Source organism: Aphelocoma coerulescens, chromosome 29 (assembly GCF_041296385.1).
Source record: "Aphelocoma coerulescens isolate FSJ_1873_10779 chromosome 29, UR_Acoe_1.0, whole genome shotgun sequence".
Taxonomy (NCBI): Eukaryota; Metazoa; Chordata; class Aves; order Passeriformes; family Corvidae; genus Aphelocoma; species Aphelocoma coerulescens.
The window spans coordinates 1,829,315-1,849,775 of NC_091042.1; the positions used below are offsets into that span (position 1 = coordinate 1,829,315).

At 66.5% G+C, this 20,461-nt stretch overlaps 4 protein-coding genes across 6 annotated transcripts; all 4 read right to left on the bottom strand.

Annotated features, from left to right (window-relative positions):
- Positions 1-764: 764 nt before the first annotated feature.
- Positions 765-2,725, bottom strand: RHEBL1 (RHEB like 1). Of its 2 annotated transcripts, XM_068997650.1 has the most exons (8): positions 2,625-2,725; positions 2,209-2,280; positions 1,901-1,968; positions 1,725-1,807; positions 1,576-1,632; positions 1,459-1,506; positions 1,287-1,371; positions 765-1,210 (listed from the first exon to the last, which is right to left on the bottom strand). In XM_068997650.1, exons 1-8 carry the CDS (start codon positions 2,674-2,676, stop codon positions 1,121-1,123), a joined length of 555 nt encoding a protein of 184 aa, XP_068853751.1. In that variant the 5' UTR covers positions 2,677-2,725; the 3' UTR covers positions 765-1,120. The 2 variants fall into 2 exon arrangements, with proteins under 2 accessions (XP_068853751.1, XP_068853752.1); XM_068997651.1 differs by lacking the exon at positions 1,459-1,506.
- A 924-nt stretch (positions 2,726-3,649) lies between these two features.
- Positions 3,650-8,714, bottom strand: DHH (desert hedgehog signaling molecule). The gene is made up of 3 exons (XM_068997715.1): positions 7,471-8,714; positions 5,690-5,951; positions 3,650-5,081 (listed from the first exon to the last, which is right to left on the bottom strand). Exons 1-3 carry the CDS (start codon positions 7,780-7,782, stop codon positions 4,414-4,416), a joined length of 1,242 nt encoding a protein of 413 aa, XP_068853816.1. The 5' UTR covers positions 7,783-8,714; the 3' UTR covers positions 3,650-4,413.
- Positions 8,715-9,716: 1,002 nt separating this feature from the next.
- Positions 9,717-15,702, bottom strand: LMBR1L (limb development membrane protein 1 like). 2 transcript variants are annotated; one of them, XM_068997722.1, is made up of 17 exons: positions 15,480-15,702; positions 13,841-13,925; positions 13,513-13,549; positions 13,215-13,354; positions 13,016-13,119; positions 12,821-12,947; positions 12,642-12,710; positions 12,421-12,485; positions 12,232-12,307; positions 12,037-12,120; positions 11,751-11,827; positions 11,591-11,668; positions 11,424-11,497; positions 11,229-11,319; positions 10,923-10,989; positions 10,671-10,832; positions 9,717-10,583 (listed from the first exon to the last, which is right to left on the bottom strand). In XM_068997722.1, exons 1-17 carry the CDS (start codon positions 15,549-15,551, stop codon positions 10,525-10,527), a joined length of 1,467 nt encoding a protein of 488 aa, XP_068853823.1. In that variant the 5' UTR covers positions 15,552-15,702; the 3' UTR covers positions 9,717-10,524. The 2 variants fall into 2 exon arrangements, with proteins under 2 accessions (XP_068853823.1, XP_068853822.1); XM_068997721.1 differs by having other exon boundaries at positions 9,717-10,832.
- Positions 15,703-16,321: 619 nt separating this feature from the next.
- TUBA1B (tubulin alpha 1b) lies at positions 16,322-20,356 on the bottom strand. Its single transcript, XM_068997665.1, has 4 exons — positions 20,260-20,356; positions 18,498-18,720; positions 18,267-18,415; positions 16,322-17,490 (listed from the first exon to the last, which is right to left on the bottom strand). Exons 1-4 carry the CDS (start codon positions 20,260-20,262, stop codon positions 16,510-16,512), a joined length of 1,356 nt encoding a protein of 451 aa, XP_068853766.1. The 5' UTR covers positions 20,263-20,356; the 3' UTR covers positions 16,322-16,509.
- Positions 20,357-20,461: the final 105 nt, after the last annotated feature.

Consider the following 20,461-nt stretch of genomic DNA (forward strand, 5'->3'; position numbering starts at 1 on the left):
GCCGCCATGCCCGGTCCTGGGGTCCCCCCCCCCGGTAGCAGCCGTCGAGCCCGATCCCGGTCCCCGCGCACGGCCACCGCGTGCTGCTGCTGAGCCACGGTCCTGCACCACGCGTGCCCGGTTCCGGTAGCCCCGGAGCAGCCGGTCCTGCTCCCCACCACACGGGCACCGCGAGCCCCACGCGCACCCCTCGACCCCAGACCCTAAGGAGTACGCGGGGCCGGTACCCCTCCCCCTGCGGGCCCACATCAGCCCCTGAACCCCGGGACCCCCGGACAGGACCCCACAGCCCCGGGGGAGGGACGGACCCTGGGTCCCCGGGAGCTCAAACCCCCAGACCCAGAGATGGGGGAGGACTGTTGAGGGGGTGCAGCCCCCCCTTAGCCCCCAGGCTGCACTACCCTGGCCCCAGCACCCCACTTCCTGCCCCCCAGCAGCTCCTGCTCCTCTTTACCACCATAATTGGGTAATTAGCAATAATTAGCCCGACTGGGTGGAGATAAGCCACAAGGGGAACCGCAGCCAGAGCCCCCACACACACTCGCAAACATTTCTCAGGGAGAGAAATGGAGGGGGGACAGGGCTGAAGAACCCCCCAAGGGTCCCAGTGAGGCCCCTGGGGTGCTCAGCCACAGGAGGAGGGGGCTCAGCCCGACAGCACCTCCAGGGTTGGAGAGACCCCCGTGCTGTGGGGTGTTTGGGGAGCCTCACACGCTGCCTCCCGCCTCCCCCCCCAGCAAGGAACAGTCCCCCCAGTCCAGGGGTTTACAGACAAAACAACGTTTAATTGTTTCAGCCCCGACTCCCACGGGTCCGGCCCGGCCGGACTGCAGCCCCACGCCGGGAACAACACCCGCATTCAGCCCTGGCTCCCAGAGCAGGAACGGCCCCGACCTGTCCTTGTGCATGTAGGGGACAGCGGTGATGAGGTGGGGGGGCTCCCAGCTGGGACAGAACCCCCACCCTGCTCCCAGTCCCCTGTGAGCCCCACGGCCAGTGCAAAGCGAGGGGTTCCAAACCACAGCAGGACCACGTGGCTTCCCCAGAGCCGCTGCCGTGGTCTGGGCAAAAGTCCTGGGGGGATCTGGGCAATCCAGGGGGTCCTGCCCCATCCCAGGGATCACATCAGGTGGCAGCTGGTGGATCTGCCGTAGGAATTGTCCACCCGGTCGATCTCCTCAATGAGCTTCATGAAGATCCCCATGGTCACCTGAAGACGAGCGGACATCAATGCCAGCCCACGGGGAACCCCGCTCCCAACCCCAGCTGGGCTCCGTCCCCCAGACCTGGCTCTCCTTGGCTGAGGACTCGAGGAAAATGGCCCCCCACGACTCCGCCAGCTTCTTCCCTTCATCTGTCCTCACTTCCCGGCTGAAGACACAGCAGAACAGCAGGGGACAGGCAGGGTGTGCCACTGGGACACACACACACACGTGGGACCCCCAGAACCCCCCTTACCTCTGCAGGGCCAGGTCTGCCTTGTTCCCCACCAGCACCACGGGCATGCTGCAGGCACAGGGAGGATCAGGGCCCTGACCACCCTGGGCCCCCCTCCCCAAAAGGGACTGCACCTACCGTGTCTTCCCCCGGCTCTCATGCAGCTTCTTGTGGAGGGACTTGACCACCTGGAAGCTGTGGGGACAAGGGGACATCCAGGCACTGCTTCCCCCCGAGGGGTCCCCCCGTCCCAGTTGACCCATCCCCAAGTCTCAGGGGTTCCTCACCTCCGCAGGGATGTCACCGAGTAGACCAGGACGTAGCCATGGATGCCGATGATGAAGGAGTGGGGCAGGACGGTGTACTCATCCTGGGGGTGGGGAGACAAAACCGGTGGCAGGGGTGGCTGAGAGGCCAGCAGCCCCTCAACACCCCCAGACCCCCCAAACTGCCCCAGCATTACCTGCCCAGCCGTGTCCACCAGCTGCAGCTGGAACTCATCCTTGCCCACCACCACCATCTTGTTGTAGGCTGCAAGGGTGGCACCAGGTTAGGGAGGGACCGCCTGAGACCCCCAAACCCTCCCCCCAAGGCTCAGACTCACGGCCATCTCATTCCAGGGGTACCTCAGCCCCCAACACAAGGTTTCGGGCTACAACCCACGCCCCGCAGAAGTGGGGACACATCTGTCCTCATCACCTGGAACCCCACAGGGGCACCAGGGAAAAGACCCCGGGCAGGCAGCCCCCCACCCACCCGCGGGGGACTTACTGCTCTCCACCGTGGGCTCGTAGCACTCCACGAACTTGCCCTCCACGAATTGGTGGGCCAGGGACGTTTTACCTGAGTGTGGGGGAAACAACACGGCTGGGTGACCCCGGCATCACCCCGGGGCAGGGGACGGAGCCGGACGGAGAGAGGGGAAACCCCTCTCGGGGCAGGGGGATTGGGGGGATTGGGGGGGGCTCCAGGAGGTCCCGGGGGGGTTGCCCAAGCTGAACACGACCCCAAACCCCCATCTGGTGGGATGAGGACCCAGCGTGCTGAGCCCGGAGAGGACCGGCACAGCCCCTCCGGTGCACCCTGTAACCCCCAATGGGGCAGCCCCACTCCCACGCACCCCCGGAGGGCAGAGCCGTCCCCCCCAGAGGGCAGGACGCCCCCAGGCCGAGTCCCTCCGCACTGACCCACGGCGCGGTAGCCGAGGATGAGAACTTTGCGGTGCCGGAGCGGCGGCATGGCCCGCGGGCCGGCGCGGGCGGGCGCGGCACACAGCGCTATAAACCGCCCGCCGCGCCGGGGGGGGCGGGGCCGCCGCCGCTACACCCGCGGCCGCACGTGACCACAACACCGCCCGCCCGCCCGCTCCCATTGGCTGAGCCGCGGCGGAGGGGGCGTGGCTCAGCGGCCGCGCAGGCGCATTGGCTGCCGGGGCTCTCCATTCATGAAAACGGAGGGAAGGGCCGTGGCCACGTGGTGGTCGCGCAGCTGAGCGGGAATGGGGGGGGAGGGGGTGTCCTTGTCCTGCCCACCCCCACAAACCCCCTCCGACCTGTGCCGGCCCGGGGACCCCCGGGAACGCTCACACCCACCTCCTGCTCCGCGAGATCCCCATCGCGGCCTCCCCCAGCACTAGGGCCCCCAGCCCTCCAGGGATATTTCAGCCCCTCAGAACGCCTGACCCCTGCCCCAGGGATCCCCAGCCCCTCGGGATGCCCGATTCAAGCCTCAGGGAGCCCCAGCCCTGGGAATACCCCAATTTCCTGCAGTGCCCAACCCCAGCCCCAGGGACCCACAGCCCCCTGGGGATACCCCAGCCCCTGAGGGCTGCATTGCTATTCCCCTCACCAGAAGCTGAATCATGAGGTTGTCTCCATCTGGCCAAAATTTGGAGGGAAACTTGAGCTTTTTGCCCATCTGGGGGCCAGGTAGTCCAGGGGGAACTGAGGTCCCTACTCCAACACCCAGGACCCCCAGAGCCCCAGGATGTCAAGCCCTCAGGGATACCTCAGCCCCCTGCAATGCCCTACCCAGTTCCAGGATACCCCAGCTGCTTGGGGTGCCTGACCCCCACCACAGTGACCCCCAGACCCTGGGGATACTCCAGCCCCTCAGAATGCCCAGCCCCAGGGACCCCCAGCCCCCTGGAATGGTCAACTCCAGCCTCTCCAGACTCCTCTCATGCATCCCCCACTTCCAGCCACAGCTCCAATAGGGCCATAGACTTTCTTTATTTCCCCAAACAATTAAATAGTAGTATTTCTTTTGGTTTTTAAACAGAAGTGGTTAAAAGCAGGCTGCCTCCTGCCCCATGGGGTGAGCCCCGCTGCCGGGGCAGGCAGGCATGGGGGACATTTATATTACCATTTATAAATAGAAAAATAAAACTCTCAAGCAGGGCAGGTTAGCGGTTAGCATGGTTAGAGTCGGGCCTGGCACGGGGTGCCCGTGCCCATGGCAGACACCTGGTGCTCGTGGCAGACACCCCGTCCAGCGCAGGGACAGGGACACTGTGGGTGACAGGGACAGACCCAGAGCAGGAGGACAGGCAGGAACTGCTGCCAAGTGCTCAGTGCTGGGGTGTTTTTGGTATCCCCCCCTGCTGGATTTGGTCCCAGGGCCAGGTCTGTTGGTGCCAGGCTGTGGCTTGACAGGCACCAACCCTGGCCCCAGCACGGCAGTTAATAAAGCAATAAATACCGGGAGAGCATGTGGGGGTCCGGGGCGTGGGGACCCAGCTGTGGGGGGCTCTAGGATACAGGACAGGGCTGAGCCAGGTCCTTGGGCTACCCCGTGACACTCCATCCCATCCCCACCACCCTGTGCCCCAGGGCAGTGCTGAGCCCCAACCTCCCCACAACACCAGCGGTGCCCCTGTCCCTCCTCCCTGGGTCCAAGGGGTGCCCAGGGCTGGAGCGCCCTGTTTCCAGTGTGTGGCATCACCTGCCATGTGCTAACTGGGGGGGCCAGGGACCCCTACACTTGCAGGGCCTCGTGGCCCAGCACGCCCCCAGCCAGCCGGTAGAGCAGACGGGAGTACCAGTGCATGCCCGCCTCGGGCACCGTCCCATTGCCCACCTCGGCGTGGGCTGGCAGCAGCGAGAGGAGCCCGTGGAAGAGGCGGAGGGGGGCGAAAGCTCGGTGGGCCCAGCGGTGGCTCTCCAGGACGGCGTAGCAGGATGCCAGCACCCCGTTGACCAGCAGGGTGCCGTGGGAGGTGAGGGGGGCAAAGACCCCCACGCCATCCTCCCGAGAGACCCTCAGCACCCGCGTGGGGCGCAGCCCCTGCCCGCCAGCCCCGTGGGCCAGCACGGCGTCACCTGGGCGCACGCGGCGGGCGAAGATGGGCAGGAAGGCGGCGGAGCCGTTGGCCGTCCCACGGGCCGCGAACACCAGGTGGGACGGGGTGAGGAGCAGCCGGCGCGCTGGGCTGGCCGTCTCGATGGCCACGAAGGAGGCCCGTTGGCCCAGGTCCCGGTCGAGGAAGAGCAGCACCTCAGTGGGCACCAGGCGCCCACCTGGCTCAGCGCCCAGCACCCAGTCGCCCTGGCGCAGGTCGGCCAGGCCCCGGCGCTCCCCGCTCTGCAGCGTCACGGTGGCGTGGCCGGGAAAGCAGCCACCGGTGCGGATGGCCAGCGAGTTATCTGGGAGGATGGAGAAAGTTGTGGTGTTTCCACCGGCCACCTCCACGGGGCTACCACCTCCAGAGGGGAAACAGCGACCCCCAAACCACCCCTGGAACAAAGCGGGTATTTTCCAAAGCTCCCCCAGTTCCTGCGTGCAGCTCCTGAGCGCTGCAGGGCCCCTTTGTCCGCCCTGCACTGACGCCCTTTGTTCCGGGCTGGAACGGTGACATTTATGGCCACTTTCACTTTCTGTCAATTGTCACTTCTGGACTGGATGGCAACTGCTGGCTGGAGCAACTGTGGGACAGGGGGCTGTGAAGCTGCAGGGCTGGGGGCTGCATTGCTATTCCCCTCACCAGGAGCTGAACCACGAGGTTGTCTCCATCTGGTCAAAATTTGGAGGGGAGAGTGAGATTTTTGTCCATTTGGGGGCCAGGTAGGCCAGGGGGAACTGGGCTGGGGCAGGACACTGGCTGAACCCACTGGGGCCAGGCACCAACCGGAGCAATAATCCCACATGGATCCAGGATGTAAAGGGTGAGCAGCCAGGGCTGTGAGGCTGCCGTCTAGGATGTTTACGGGGCTGGCAGCCCCCTGCCCTGGTGGCAGCCCCTCCTGCGTGGTACCTGCTTTGACGGAGACGTGGATGTGCGCCTTGGACTCATAGTAGACCCAGTCGAAGCCAGCCTCCACGGCCAGGCGTGCCAGCATGCCGTACTTGTGGCGGTCACGGTCGGACGTGGTGATGTCCAGCGCCCGGCCCTCGTAGTGCAGAGAGTCGGGGAGGTGGTGCCCATCTTCATCCCAGCCCTCGGTCACCCGCAGCTTCACCCCCGGCCACATGTTCATCACCGCGATAGCCAGCGAGTTCACGCGCTCCTTGCAGCGCTGTGGGGACACACCAGCACCGGTGTCACCCTCCCCACGACAGACAGGGACCCCACGGGGACAGACAGACACCAGGCCTGCAAAGGGCTAGGAGGGAGCCCAAAGGGGCTGCTGTGGGGGCAAGGTGGGGTGGCCCCCCAGAGTGCAGAGAGGGTCACAGCCAAGCTGCCCCCGTGCTTGGATGCGGGTTGAACATTAACGTGCCCCTAGGTCCCACGGTGGAGCTGCTCCACAGGCAGCCGGGCAGAACAGGCAGGGGACCGGGACGGGCACCGGGACGGTGTCACCTTCCCCGCGGCCACGGCCGTGACTGATTAACCTGGTGGGGGGGCGGTGAAGCAGAGCTGGGGAGCAGCTGACCCTGAACCAGCCCCGAGTCCGGGCTGACGGGGACAGCAGGGGGTCTCAGGCGGTTCGGGGGTCCCTCTCCCCATTAGCAGTGGCAGCATCGACGTGGGGTGCAGGGGCCGAAGCTGCCCCCGTCCGCCCCCGCAGCCGCTGAGGTCACAGCGTCCCTCAGTGCCCCAGCGCCCCTCCTCTGCGCCGTTCAACAAAGCGGCTCCCGGGAGCCCGGGGCCGCGGGGGCGGGAGTGCGGGGCGCGGGCCCGGGGCGGCCGTGGCGGGGGGAACGGCAGCGGCGGGGGGGCAGGAATGCGCTCGGCCCGGCCCGGCCCGGCCCGGCCACAATAGGCGCCTTCCAGCCCGGCGCTGACCTCAGGGCCCGGGAATGCCGCCGCGGCCACAAAGGGCCCTTTCAGCCACCCGCACCCCGTGCCGGCTCCGTGCCCGCGGCCCCGCCGGGCCCCGCCGCCCCGGCCCCGCCGCCTCCGCCGTCCCGGCTCGCGGGAGCTGCCGGCGCCGCCTGGACCACTCGCAGCATCCCCCGTCGCCATGGCGACCGCGGGGCCGCCCCTCGCCATGGCAACCATGAGCATCCCGACGGGCGCGCGGCGCGTCCCGGGCTCCCGCCGCCCCGGATTCCCCCCGGGTAGAGGGGTACCGGGGCCGTCCCCTCCGCGCTGACCCTGGGGCCGGGGCGCGGCGGCGCTGGGAGAGTGAAGCCGCCGGTACCTCGTGCTCCCGGTGCCATCCCGTCCCGTTAATCCCCGACGGTCCCGGATGCCCAACGCGACGGGAGCGCCTCGTCCCCGGGCTCCGGTGCTGCCGCGCTGCCGCCAAGGGCCGCGGAAGGGAGCAGGGGATCGGGGCGAGGTATCGTGCGGCCCCGGCGGGGACCCTGCATCCCGGGAGGCTCCGTTCTCCTGGGGAGGGTCGGTGCCACCCGGGACGATCCGTGAGCCCCGGGATGATTGCTGCGCCCTGGAGAGGGTCGGTGGCGGCCGGGAAAGCTCCGTGAGCCCCTGGGAGGGTCGGTGCCGACCGAAGGAGGTCCGTGAGCCCTGTCGAGGGTCGCTGTGCTCCCGCCCGTGCTCGCACCCGTCCCCCCGCCGCCCCCGCGTCCCCGCGCCCCCGGGAGCGAGGCCGGACCGGGCCGGGCCGGGCCGGGTGCAGCCCCCACCTCGGTCATGAGCCGGTCCGCCCCCGTGTTCTCCTCGTCCTTGAAGATGATGTCGGGGTTGTAGTTGGGCACCAGGTCCCTGAAGCGCTCCGAGCCCCGCAGCACTTTGCCCTCCGCCTTCCCGCTCGCCCCCAGCGTCTGCTCGGGCACGTTGGGCACGAACTGCTTGTAGAGCAGAGGCGAGAGCTGCCGCCGCCCCAGCCGCCGCCGCCCCACCGGGCCCCGACCCGGGCCGCAGCCCAGCACCGGCGCGGCCAGCAGGCAGGCGGCGAGGCCGAGCAGGACGAGGGCGAGCGGCGTCCACCGGGGCATCCCGCCCGCCGGGCCCCGCTGCCTCCGCAGGTCCCGCTCAGTCGCCGGGGGCACGGGAGGCTGGGGCGGGCATGGTCCCGGTGTGGCGGCCCCGGGGCTTTTAGATGGTCGCGGTGCCAGGGGCGGGTCGGCGCCGTTTCCTTCTCACACCCACGGTCCCGTCGCTGCTGCGGGATCCGCGGCCGCTCGGGACGGCTGGCCACCCCCCTGTGCCCCCCCGTCGGTGCCGCCACCCACTCGGAGCGTCTCCGGTTCCGCACCCACGGTATCAGCACCCCCTCGCCTGGCGCTGCACCCCGGTCCGGGGAAGTCCCCGACACAGCCCGAGCCACAGGGAAAGCCCTCGCACCACGGCGTCCCAGCACCGGCACCGGTACCCAGCTCCGGGCTGCCTTGGCACTGGCACTGGGCACCCGGCTTCTGAGGCTGCCCCGGGACCGGCACCGGGACCTTACCCCGCGCCCCAATCCTGCTCCCTCTCCCCGTCTAAATCCCGCGCGCTGTTGCCGCCTCCTCTCCACGTCCCCTCACTGTGCTCCGGCACCGGGACCCCGCCTTATCCGATCCGAACTCCGCGATTCTGGTCCTGGGACCTCTCCTGTCACCGCCTGTGGGGACCGGGGACCCCTCTGTCCCAGTCGCAGTCCCTCTTCTCCTCCCGCTGTCCCTTGCACCGAGGACCTTCTTTATCCTAAGGCTGTGCCACCGGTATCCGCACCTGCTCCGTCCCTTTGGCACAGCCCCGCTCCCGGGACCCGCTCCCTGGCACTACCCCTGTCCCCTCTGTTCGATCCGACCCACAGTCCCGGTCCCCGTTCCTGGCCCAGCCCCCGGTACCGGCTGCCTTGGGTGCTGGTCGGCACCGTGCGCCGCCCTCAGCCGCCCCGGCCGGGCTGCCCCCACCGTGGCCGCTCGGCTTCGGCGCTGGGCAGCCCCGTCGGGCTCCGCCTCGGACCCGGCCCCCGGGAGCGGCGGCAGCGGCGGCCACATCCCCCGGGGCCGCCCCCGCCGGGCTGCCCTGCCCCGGCCGGCCCCTCCGCGCCCCGGGACCGGGGCACCCCCGGACCGGGCTCCGCCAGGGATCGAGGTACCGCCGAGGATGGGGCCGGGCTGCTCCGGGACTGGCACCGGGCTCCAACAGGGACACGGGCGCCTCCAGGAACGGGGCACCCCCGGGACCGGGCTCCCCCCGGGGCTGGGACCGTGTCCCTCGATGCAGCACCCGAGAGCTCCCGGAGAAGCACCCAGGGGTTCCGAGGGCCTCGGCGAGGGCAGGAGGCAGCAGCGGGGCAGTGGAGGGTTGGGAGCGGGTCGGGGGGGGGGGGGGGGCCGGCCGCCGCGGCCCCCCCACAGCTTCCCTGCAGCCCCGGTGCCAGCCCGGGGTGACTGGGAGGGGAGCAGGTCGCGGGGAAATCGCGGGCACCGATGGCCTCATTTCCTGCAATATAAACCAGGTTTCCTGTGCTTCCTGCTCAGCCTCAACCGGGGGGGGGGGGGGGGCCAGGGGGGGCCCGGGCCCCCCATCCCCGCCATGGGGGGGGGCGGCCTGGCTCGGCCCCAGCCGGGGCAGGATGGGTGGGGGGCCGATTCCCGGGGCAGTTTCCGCTCCGGCCACACGACCCTCCATCCCAGGAGGTGCCGCCTCTGCTTTGCCCCTCTCTTGGGGTAGCTCAGCCCACACCCCGAAGCTGCCCGGAGCCCCCCAAACACCCCCGGGGTCCCTCAGGCCGGGCAGCGGGCAGGGAGCTGCCCTCATCTGCTGCCGTGCCTGGAAGCAGCTCGTTAACCCCAACCAGGAAGAGGGTTAATTATGGCCCCCAGGGAAGGAGGGGCAGAACTGTGACACCCCCCCCCCCCAGGCAGGGACACCCCGCCCCTGCCCCCTTCCTACACGGCCCTGCCCTCGGGGGCAATAAAACCCCCAGATTCAGGTATTTTTATATAAAAACCTGTCACTATTTATTGCTCCAAACAAGTTCTGTGGTAACAGAGACCCGACATACTCATCACATCAAGCTGCCAGAGAGGGGGGGGGGACTCGTCCCCTGCACCCCAGGCCCCCTTATTAGGGACCCCAAAGGCCTTGGGGTGGGTGGGGGACAACCAGTGCCCCCCCTGCAGCCCGAGAGTGACACAGGAATGGAGTGTGCAGTGACTCTGGGCAGGGAGCACAGGACTCCCTCCCATAGTTTCAGGACAGTCCCCAGGTGGGGCAACATTTAAAACCCAACCAGACCCCAGGCAGCAGCCTGGGGAGGTCGGGGGGGCCCGGCCATTCTTGCACGAGGTATGTAAACGGGGTGGGGGGGCTGCAGCCAGCACAGCCTCGGGGGGACCCCGCGCCCCTCAGGGATGTGTGATGGGGGTGTGGCTCAGGGCCGAGGCTCAGTAGCATAACACGCTGAGATAGAGCAGGGGGGCAACCCCCAAAGGTGTCTCAGCTTTCCCTGGGGGGCTCAGATGCCCCTGAGGCACCAGGTGCTATCAGGGCCAGCTCTGTGGCTGACAGCCACCCTGGGGCCACCACAGTGGGGGGGACATGTCCCTGTCCCCCAGCCTAAGCAGGGCTTGAGGAGAGGCTGGCAGAGGTGGTCACCCCCCCCCCCCATGGGGTCTCAGCTCGCCCTGAGGGGCTCTGATGCCCCTGAGGCACCAGGTACTATCATGGCCAGCACTGTGGCTGACAGCCACCCTGGGGCCATCACGGGGTTGGGGGGGACGACACTTCCCTGTCCCCCAGCCCTAGCAGGGCTTGCTGCGGGTCCGGCAGCGCGTCACGGGCAGCGGCAGCTTGTGCAGACCTGGATACAGGGAGAGTGTGAGAGCCAGGGTGGGGGACAGGGGACACCCCAGCAGCCATCCCTGTGACCCCATGTCCCTGTTCTCACCAAAGGCACGGATGAGCTCGGCCTGGACTGCCCAGGAGACCTTTTTCACCAGGCAGAGCGTGGTGAGCCCCGCAAAGCCCATGTTGTAGAGGAAGACAATGTAGAAGTTCCCCAACCAGTTGAAGCGGCCAAAATCCCCCAGGAGGTCAAAACGGGTGATCCCTGCACAGGGGTGGGGCACACTGGTCAGGGCACCCCAATCCTGGGGACACCCCCATCTACGCATCACCCTGATCCCACTGGGGAGCTCACCCAGTGTCCTGGAGAAGACAGGCAGTGCTGAGCTGAGCACCAGCAAGGAGACACAGTTCCCGATGATCTGGGGAGAAGGAGGAGGTTTAGGGGGGACAGTGCTGCTGCAGGGAACCCCCAGGCTGGGGAAGGGGCTTTCCAAGTGCCAGAGAACCACTGGGGTCCTGCCCGGCAGTGGGACACTGTCCTCCCATGTAGGGACACCACAGGGTGCCCGGGGACACGCAAGGGACACGCTGTGGGGAGCAGGATCTTGCACCCCCACGGGAGCTCGGGAGCCCCCCAGCCCTGTCCTGCTGCTCCCACCTTGGTGAGGGGGGTGTCCTGCCGCTCCGGCAGCAGGCGAGTGAAAAGGGGGGAGCTGTAGAAGCCCACAACAGAGGAGACCATCAGGTAGCTGCAAGGAGTGTTAAGGAGGAAAACAGGATGGGATGGCACTGGGAATGGTGTTGGGGACACAGGGGACGTCACTGGGGACACGAGTGCCCGCCTGAAGGATACAAAATGAGGACAACCTGCAGTGCAGCTCCAAAGGAACCGAAGATGGAGAAGGAAACCTGGCCCAGGGACGCATCCTGCAGGAAGAGGAGGGAGCAGGTTGGGGAGAAATGGTCCCCAGACCAGTGAGAGACAGGACTCTGTGCTGTCCCATCCCCTCACCCGGGTACCTGCATGCCCCGTGGCATCGCGGCATCATCCAGCAGCAGCTCCAGGACGTGGAAGCAGACGATGAGCACAGAGATGCCCTGGGAGGAGCAGGGAGGGAGTGAGGGCAGTGGGGAGCACAGGGATAGCCCCCAGCTCCCATGGGGGCCCAGGGCCACTCACCGTCAGTGCCAGGAGGACCAGCATGGCCAGGGGGTAGCCCAGGTTCCTCTGCCAGGGTGATGCTCGGTGCCGCAGCTCTGTGGGGAGGATGTGCCCGGGTGAGAGGGGAGCACAGCTCCCACCCCAGGGCAGGAGATTGAGGGGGCCCCAAAGAGCCAGGATGGGCTGTAACACCCCCCACCCCATCTCCCACCCACCCTCCCTCCATGGAGGCTGCCCCAGTGCTCCCAGTGCCAAGCTGGAGGGAGCCCAGGTGTCCCGGCCTTCCCCCTGCCAGGCTCCTCACCCAGCTTCCGCCTCTTGCTCCGGATGGCAAAGAATTGCTCCCGCAGCATCTCCATGTCCAGATTCAGCCAGCAGGAAGCTATGCCTACCAGGGGGGAGACCCAAGGGGCTCAGGAGGGATGAGGGCTCCTATGTGATGGGGTATGGGGGCCCCAAATCCACCCCATGCTCCCCTTTCCCAACCAGCAGCACCCACCAGAGCGGATCCTGTGGGACACGGCGGCTTCCTCAAACCTTGTGCAGCTCAGCTGCTCATCCAGGTCTTCCAGGAGCTGGGGATGGGTGAGAAGCCTGTGAGTGGCTCCTGGGGTGTGCAAATGGCTCCCCATGCCCGAGGTGGGACACCCTGAAGCTGGGGCAGAGGGACTGGGGGGGGACACCTTACCCGGGGTTTCACCAGCAGCTTCCCAGTGACGGTGAACATGGTGGAAAGGCCAAAGGGGGTGCACACTGTGGTGGGAGGAGAGGCTGAACAGGAGGTGCCCCTCCATCCTACCCCTCCCCACACCCCCAGAAGGATCCTGGAGGCTTCAGCCCAGAGCCACGGCCCCTCCAGACCCCATTTGCCTGGAGCACCACCAGGGCCTTGGGGGGAACACAACTCACACAGCAGAAGCAGGACGCCAAAGAGCGAGATGCAGGAATAGAGGTAGGGGAGATAATATTCCCAGAGATCTGCGGAGACAGCAGGGTCAGGCCGGTGGCACCAGGTATCCCTTGTTCCATTCAGTGCCAGGGTCTGATCCTGGAGCAGGGAGGGCCCAGCGCACCCCAGCAGCACCCACCGTAGAGTGACTGGCGACTGGCAGCATCGTTGCCCACGATGGCAGAGGCCACCCAGACCATGCCCAGGACCAGCAGCGTCAGCAGCAGCAGCACCACCGACGTCTCGTACACCCTGGCCATGATGCCCTGCAGGAGCTGGGTTAGCAGGGAGCCACAGATGGGGGGACAAGGGGGACACCCGCAGGGTCACCCACCTTCTTGGATCCTGCAAACCCCTCCGACTCAGTGAAGAAGTAGGCAAAGGGCATGAGGAAGACCAGGGACATATTGGAGAAGAGGAAGACCAAGTTCCAGAGGCCTGGAAGAGGGGGAACAGCATGGGGTGAGCTCCTGGGCAGGGCAACCCTGACCCACAGATTTGGGGGTGATGCCAGGGTCACCCCATGCACCCACCGTGAATGAGGGACCCGTTCAGCCACTGGATGTAGTAGTTCTGGGGGAAGGAGAGCAGCACCTCATTGCTGATGATGGAGAAGGGCAGGAGGAGGACAGCACCCAGTGCCACAGCCAGGGTGAAGGTGCAGAGCCCCAGCCTGCCGGAGGGACAAGCATCACCTCTGGGTCAGGGATCCTCTGGGTGTCACAGCCTGGCTCTGCCCCCCAGCGTCACCAGCACCCATAGGACACAGTGTCCCAGCTGAGGAAGAGGCCGAGTGTCAGGGAACAGGGAAAGGGGCAAGCAGGAACTTACGCAATCCTGTTGACAGCAGCATCCTCATCATCGAGAACTGCGGGGACAAAATCCCAAACCAAAGGGCTGGGGGAGGTAGGGCTGCCCAGAGCATCGCTCCCTGTTCCCTGCCCAACTTCTCCCTACTCCAAATGCTGCAGAAACCCTCCCAGGGAATTTGGGCTTTGCTCCCACCTGGAGCAGCCAGTGGGTGCCCCGCAGCAATTGGTGTCACGGCAGCTGGGGCTGCTGGGGAAGGCCAAAAGCAATGGAGGAACAGGAAAAACCCTCGGGAGGCTGAATGTGGCTCTCAAGGGCTGCCTGGCTCTGGCAGCTCCTGCTCTCTTACCTGCTGTGAAATCCGCGTGCTTCTTAAAGTGGGTTATGATGAAGTGGCAAAGGATGTAGAGGCTGGCGAAGAGCAGGGCACAGATCTGTGGGCAGAGGAGTGTGGGCAGTGCAGGCATGCCCTGAGGGCAGCGCTCCTACCCCGGCTCCTACCCCAGGTGATGCTGCCAGCCCTGGGGCTCGTCAGCTCCACCCTATTTGTTTTTCCACTCCTGTCCTTGGTTACGCCCCACTCGTGTGCTCAGACCTATTTGTTCAATGGGGGCTGCACACGGGGTTCACACATGGGTGCCCACAAGCTGGCATAGCACCCAGGCCAGCGGGCTGAGGACCCACCCAGAAGCTCTGGATCAGCCCTTGCCGCCAAATCTGTGACCCCGTGGGACATCCCTGAACTGCCTGATCCCACAGCCCTTGCCTTGCTGGCACCAGCACCCAGCAGAGCTGCGGGAACAGCCTTGAATCAGGCGCCAAGGATATCTGTGGTGTCCTTCCCGCCCCCGCTGGAACGCCGAGGTCAAGCCAGAGCAGGCGATGTTCAGGGAACACGGTGACCTTTCATCCCTCTGGGTACGCGTCAGGATGGGGAAAGGTCGCCTGAATCCTCCACCTTGGCACGGGTGCAGTGGGGAGCAGCTGTGGCACCTCCCTTCTCCCTGGCCAGGGGTGCTCAGCTAGCTGAGGGTCCCCAGAATCTGTCAGTGGGGTGGCAGGGAGCCCCCAGAGCTGGCCCAGCTCTGGACTCCCAGAAGGGCAGCTCCCAGCAGGTCCTTCTACTCCTGCTCCCACCCAGTGAAGGGTCTCAGGCCGCAGGTTCCTTCCTGCTGTGGGCTGTACCCCACAGGCCAATGCTTTGCCTGGTGGGGGGACCCCCAACACCTCCTGTGCTCAGTGAAGTGGGGCCAAATAAGTTTTGTGCTGCCCGTGCCAAGCCAGGGGCTCCTGGGTGAGCTGTGGCTCCCCAGGATGGAGGGCAGGGGAGCTCCAGGGCAGAGGTGCTGGGCTGTGGCCACCAGGTCCTCCCTGTGGGTGCCGAATTCGGCTGTGGCAAGGTGGCCTCGGCCCTGCCAGTCACAGCCTACTTGGCTGCCCTGCATGCAGCATCCCGAAGGCCCTTAGGAGATGCAGGACCAGGACATCCAGGTCATCCCCATCCCTAAGCCTATGGCAGCGGGAGCAGATGAGCAGACCCAGCTGGCTCCCTCTGCAGTACCCGAGGCTTAGGGGGCTCTGTAGGGCCCCTTCCTGCTGACACCGAGCTGCTGGCCTGGGGACCAGGACAGAGCCAGGAGCCTGGCGTGGGGCTGGCCCGGCCCTGACACCATCACAGCCCAGCACCCCCAGCCCTCCCAGCACGACGGGACCGCAGTTGGGACTGCTGGAGCTGGCAGAGGGGTTGCGGCAGGGGCTCAGCAGGGTTCAGCCTTGGGACCCCGCTATCTGCCGGGCACACGCAGCCGCGGTGGCTCTGGCCCCGATAAGCACGGGGTGTGGAGCACTGCCACAGCCGGGCCACAGAGCTGCCACCGGGGATCCCGACGGTCCCATGGAGGGCTGCGAGCTCCCAGTTCCCCTCCTACCTCTCCCCGCCAAAGCGGGCCCCCTTCCCCCGCCCGCCGCCCCTCACCGCGGCCACTCACGATGCACTCGCGGACCCGCTCGTGGAAGAGCTGCTCCCGCACGGCCAGCGCGTCCTGCTCCACAGGGGCCATGCTGCGGCCAGCATGGCAGGGCCGGGGGGGCTGCCGCGGGCAGGGGCAGGACGGCAGGGGCGGTACGGCCGCTCCGGTACAGGCTCTCCGGTACCGCCGGGAATCGCCGCTCCGAGCCCGCCGGGACCAGCCCAGCGCCGCCGTGGGTGGCCCCGCCCCTCGCCGTGGCCCCGCCCCCTCTCAGCTACAATGTATCCGCTCCCCCGCGGCCCGAATGGGGCCCGGCTGGCCCCGCCCCCTGCCGCCCATTGGCTCCGGGGCTTGAATGAGGCGAAGCTCATTGGCCGGAGCGCGGCGCGGCGCGCGCTGATAGGCTGAGCCCGCCCGCCGCTCCCACGGGCCAGCGGCCCCTGCGCAGCCCCCGGATTTAGGGGCAGGGATGGAGCTAATCCTGGGACACCGCTAATCCCGGGCGCGTTAATCCCGGAGAGCCGCGGGGATGGGGGGGCAGGGCTGGGCTACCGAGAGCTGAGGGCACGGGGAAGGGCATGGCCCCCCCTGGCCATGAGGGGGATCAAAAACAGCTCATGATGGAGCCCAGCAGGACTCGGGGTGAGGCCCCACCCTGTGGCACCCAGGGATGTGGGGTCTTTACCCGCCCCCAGCTAGCAGAGCAGGGAAGGGCTGGCCAGCTCGGGTAGCAGCAGTACCATGCCAGCTGCCTCACTGGGCACAGACAATAGGGACAGTCTGTTCCCATGGGATGGGGCCAGCCAGCCCCGGCGAGAGCCGGCGCTGACACAGAGGGTTTGTATCCGACACAGTGTAGCTTCTCTTAAAGCCTTTTATTCACAGACACGGTACAGACACATGGAAAATCTGCATGATCACATCCGAGAGGGCAGCGTACCCCCTGGCCGAGCCCACGGGGCCAAACCCCACCCAGTGCACAAGGAAGCTCAAGTGTTTGAAGCAGACATTTCGTGGACATGCGACAGCGACAGAAGGAACTCAGCGTTTAGTATTCCTCCCCTTCCTCCTCTCCCTCCCCTTCCACTGAATCCACCCCCACCTCCTCATAATCCTTCTCCAGGGCAGCCATATCCTCACGGGCCTCCGAGAACTCCCCCTCCTCCATGCCCTCCCCCACGTACCAGTGCACGAACGCCCGCTTCGCGTACATCAGGTCAAACTTGTGGTCCAGGCGGGCCCAGGCCTCGGCGATGGCCGTGGTGTTGCTCAGCATGCACACGGCGCGCTGCACCTTGGCCAGGTCTCCCCCGGGCACCACCGTGGGCGGCTGGTAGTTGATGCCCACCTTGAAACCAGTGGGGCACCAGTCCACAAACTGGATGCTACGCTTGGTCTTGATGGTGGCGATGGCGGCGTTGACATCCTTGGGCACCACGTCCCCGCGGTACAGCAGGCAGCACGCCATGTACTTGCCGTGCCGCGGGTCACACTTGACCATCTGGTTGGCCGGCTCGAAGCAGGCGTTGGTGATCTCGGCCACTGAGAGCTGCTCATGGTAGGCCTTCTCAGCAGAGATGACGGGGGCATAGGTGGCCAGCGGGAAGTGGATGCGGGGGTACGGCACCAGGTTGGTCTGGAATTCTGTCAGGTCGACGTTCAGGGCTCCGTCAAAGCGCAGAGAGGCCGTGATGGAGGACACGATCTGGCTGATGAGGCGGTTGAGGTTGGTGTAGGTGGGACGCTCGATGTCCAGGTTGCGGCGGCAGATGTCGTAGATGGCCTCGTTGTCCACCATGAAGGCACAGTCGGAGTGCTCCAGGGTGGTGTGGGTGGTGAGGATGGAGTTGTAGGGCTCCACCACGGCCGTGGAGACCTGTGGGGCCGGGTAGATGGAGAACTCCAGCTTGGACTTCTTGCCGTAGTCCACAGAGAGCCGCTCCATCAGCAGGGAGGTGAAGCCAGAGCCGGTGCCACCGCCAAAGCTGTGGAACACCAGGAAGCCCTGCAGCCCTGTGCACTGGTCAGCCTGCAAGGTGGGAAGAGGAAAACAAGACCAAACTGTCAGAAATGCTGAACTTCAGCTGCTACTGACTTACTGAGGAAGGTACAAATATTTCCCAAGGATCTCAGGCTTTTGGGGCACCTCTGCCAGCTCTGCTTCCAGCCACAGCACTCTGTGACTCAGCATGACCTGTCCTCAGGGAAAAGGACCCCTTCCTGCAGAGATTTGAGGACACTCAGCTGCTTCCTCCTACAACCCTGGCAATCTGATTGAGGGAAGGGGGAATCCACTAGAGCTGGCCTAGCAAGAGTTAAACACTCGGCACAGCTGCTCATAAGCAGTTGGTCAAGCAGGATCAGAGTCCAGATCAAGGAGAAACCTCACATGACCTTAAAAAAGGGATGAAGTAAGGTTTTCCCTGGGACAGAAATGACCCAGAATCCCTTTGCACCATGCACCTGCCATGCTCAGGGTGCAGGGCCCTGAGAAAAGGGATTCAGCCCAAGAGGAAAGGAAGGGGCTGATCCTGATTGCCACATAGAGGATCCAGACCCCATAGGAAGCCAGGATGTGCTGCAGACTAACACGTCTCACAACAAATCATCCAGACCCTAGAGGCACAACCTGAGCCATCCAGGTCCCACCAGGAAGGCAGCAGGTTCCTCCTGGGACAGCCCCATCCTCTGCCCCAAAGTGCTGATGGGCTGAGAAGGACCTGCCCAGGGACACCTGGAGCTTCCCTTTGTCCCCACATCCCCGCGGGGATGGACCCACCCCACAAGACCCCACAGGACACTCACCAGCTTGCGGATGCGGTCCAGGACCAGGTCGATGATCTCCTTGCCGATGGTGTAGTGCCCGCGGGCGTAGTTGTTGGCCGCATCCTCCTTGCCCGTGATCAGCTGCTCGGGGTGGAAGAGCTGCCGGTACGTCCCCGTGCGCACCTCGTCTGCGGGGAGAGCCCCGGGCCCCGTTAGCACCCAGCGCCCGCTCCCCGCGCCCGCCCCGCCGGCCGCCCCCCGCGCGCTCACCGATCACCGTGGGCTCCAGGTCCACGAAGACGGCCCGGGGCACGTGCTTGCCGGCGCCCGTCTCGCTGAAGAAGGTGTTGAAGGAGTCGTCCCCCCCGCCGATGGTCTTGTCGCTGGGCATCTGCCCGTCGGGCTGGATGCCGTGCTCCAGGCAGTACAGCTCCCAGCAGGCATTGCCGATCTGCACGCCCGCTTGGCCCACGTGGATGGAGATGCACTCGCGCTGTGGGGGCACACGGCACTGGTTCACCTCTTTTGTCCCACCTCAGCCCCCACCGGGCTGGCACCGAGCTGGGAAGGGTCCCTCCCCAAGGCTGGATGGGGCCAGATCCTGCCCAGATGCACCTACTGTGCTCAGCTCTGGTGGTTCCATTTTGCTCCACCCCCAGGAGCTGAGACTCTGCACCAGTTGGTGCCCTTCACCCTACACACCCCACAGATCCAGGAATTCAGGTTCCCCAGGGTTATTGCTGGTGCCCCCCTATTCCCAGTCCCCCCCATCCCTAGCTCATATGTGGACAGGGACACTTCACCTTCCTCCCCGCGTGGCTGCCTATTATTACCCTCCTTTCCCGGTTCAGGGACACCCCTACGGCCCAGGGAACCCCTCTTTTCTCCAGGGCAGGGTGTGCTCAGCTCCGAGGGTCCCATCCTTTCCCTCCCAGGAGCTGGGATCGTGCCTGCTGGGGGATGAAGAGATCTCCCAGGGGCTCAAGCTCAGCACCCCCAAACCCCAGTTGTGCCCTACTGCCACCCAGGATCCGACATGGGAGCTGTAGGATGACACCCGTGTTTGAGGACAGACTTGGAGCCACCTGTGGGCAGAGCCCTGGGGGTCCCACCACCCGGCAGCCGCCACCATCTGCTCCCAAATGGCGCCCAGGGAGGACATTTTCCAGCCCGGCAGCCTGGGCAGGGCGAGGTCGGGAGGAGGAGGAGGAAGAGGAAGCTCGGCGCAGCAGCGGGGCCGAGTCTGCACCAGCTGACCCGAAACCGCGGGGATGGGCCGATGGCGTCACCCCCGGGGGGTCGCGCACATTCCCGGGCGCTCCCCGCCCCGCGCCACCTGCTCCCGCGCGTTCCTCTCGCCCGGGCGGGGGGAGTCCCGGCTTTGCGGGAGATCAGGAGCCGAGGGCGGCCCGCGTGAGTCCCCCCAGGAACCACAGAGCGGGATCAGCCTCACTGGCTCTAGTGGGTACCGGGGGGGGGGGGGAGGCAGAGAACAGCGAACCTGGCGCTCCAGGGAGGGGTGAGGTTGGGGGGATCCAGGGCTGGATTTAGGGGGGAAGGGTGAGTATGCGGGAGGGGCGGGGCTGTGCCCCTGGCGAGGGGCGGGGCTGTGCCCCCGCCGCGCGCCTTCCCGCGCGCGGGAACGGTAACGGTCGGGCTGATCCCGCCCCCACCGGTGGGCTACCGGAGACCACGTGCGGCCACCCCAGGAGTGCTGTGACCTCCCCCTCCTCAGTGCATCAAGGACCTCAGCCTCTGTCCCTATTTAACACCCGCAGCCCCTGCTCTACTCACCCACCGCTTCTACTGTAGCCCCCATCCCCTCCTAACTTTCCGTGTCGGTCCCCCCCACCCTTATAACCCCCAGCCCTATTTCCCGTCCCCGGAGTCTCTCTCCTCGCCACTCCATCCCCCTCCTCTCGTACGCACTCATTCTCCCCTAATCCCCCTAGATCCAGCCCTTCTCCCCCTCTACCCTGCCATGCCCCGGGCCCGTTCCCCCCTCCCCATTTCTCCCACCCCGTCCCCTCACCATGGCTGCGGCTTGGTTACTCGTCCCGACAAGCAAGGAATCGACGCAAGTACCAGCTACCGCCGCCCCCGGGCGCCCCCCTATATACCGGCCGGGGGGCGGGCCAAGCGCCCCCGCCCCGCACTCCTATTGGTCGCTGCGCCCGTCCATCCGTGCGTTCGCACCGCTGATTGGCTGTGGCGCATGGCGCGCTCCGCCTCCT

Excerpts from the sequence above, each read along its gene's own strand:
- RHEBL1 (XM_068997650.1), bottom strand. The coding sequence starts at position 2,676 with ATGCCGCCGCTCCGGCACCGCAAAGTTCTCATCCTCGGCTACCGCGCC. Across the intron at positions 1,633-1,724 it reads TCGGTGACATCCCTGCGGAG|CTTCCAGGTGGTCAAGTCCC; the intron begins GTGAGGAACCCC and ends TTGTCCCCACAG. Across the intron at positions 1,211-1,286 it reads CCTCAGCCAAGGAGAGCCAG|GTGACCATGGGGATCTTCAT; the intron begins GTCTGGGGGACG and ends GCTCGTCTTCAG.
- TUBA1B (XM_068997665.1), bottom strand. Across the intron at positions 18,416-18,497 it reads CCTGGAGCCCACGGTGATCG|ACGAGGTGCGCACGGGGACG; the intron begins GTGAGCGCGCGG and ends CTCTCCCCGCAG. Across the intron at positions 17,491-18,266 it reads TGGACCGCATCCGCAAGCTG|GCTGACCAGTGCACAGGGCT; the intron begins GTGAGTGTCCTG and ends CCCACCTTGCAG.
- LMBR1L (XM_068997721.1), bottom strand. The coding sequence starts at position 15,551 with ATGGCCCCTGTGGAGCAGGACGCGCTGGCCGTGCGGGAGCAGCTCTTC. Across the intron at positions 13,926-15,479 it reads AGCGGGTCCGCGAGTGCATC|ATCTGTGCCCTGCTCTTCGC; the intron begins GTGAGTGGCCGC and ends CTCTGCCCACAG. Across the intron at positions 10,990-11,228 it reads AGGACACCCCCCTCACCAAG|ATCATCGGGAACTGTGTCTC; the intron begins GTGGGAGCAGCA and ends CCTTCTCCCCAG.
- DHH (XM_068997715.1), bottom strand. The coding sequence starts at position 7,782 with ATGCCCCGGTGGACGCCGCTCGCCCTCGTCCTGCTCGGCCTCGCCGCC. Across the intron at positions 5,952-7,470 it reads CGGACCGGCTCATGACCGAG|CGCTGCAAGGAGCGCGTGAA; the intron begins GTGGGGGCTGCA and ends GTGTCCCCACAG. Across the intron at positions 5,082-5,689 it reads CCACGTCTCCGTCAAAGCAG|ATAACTCGCTGGCCATCCGC; the intron begins GTACCACGCAGG and ends CCATCCTCCCAG.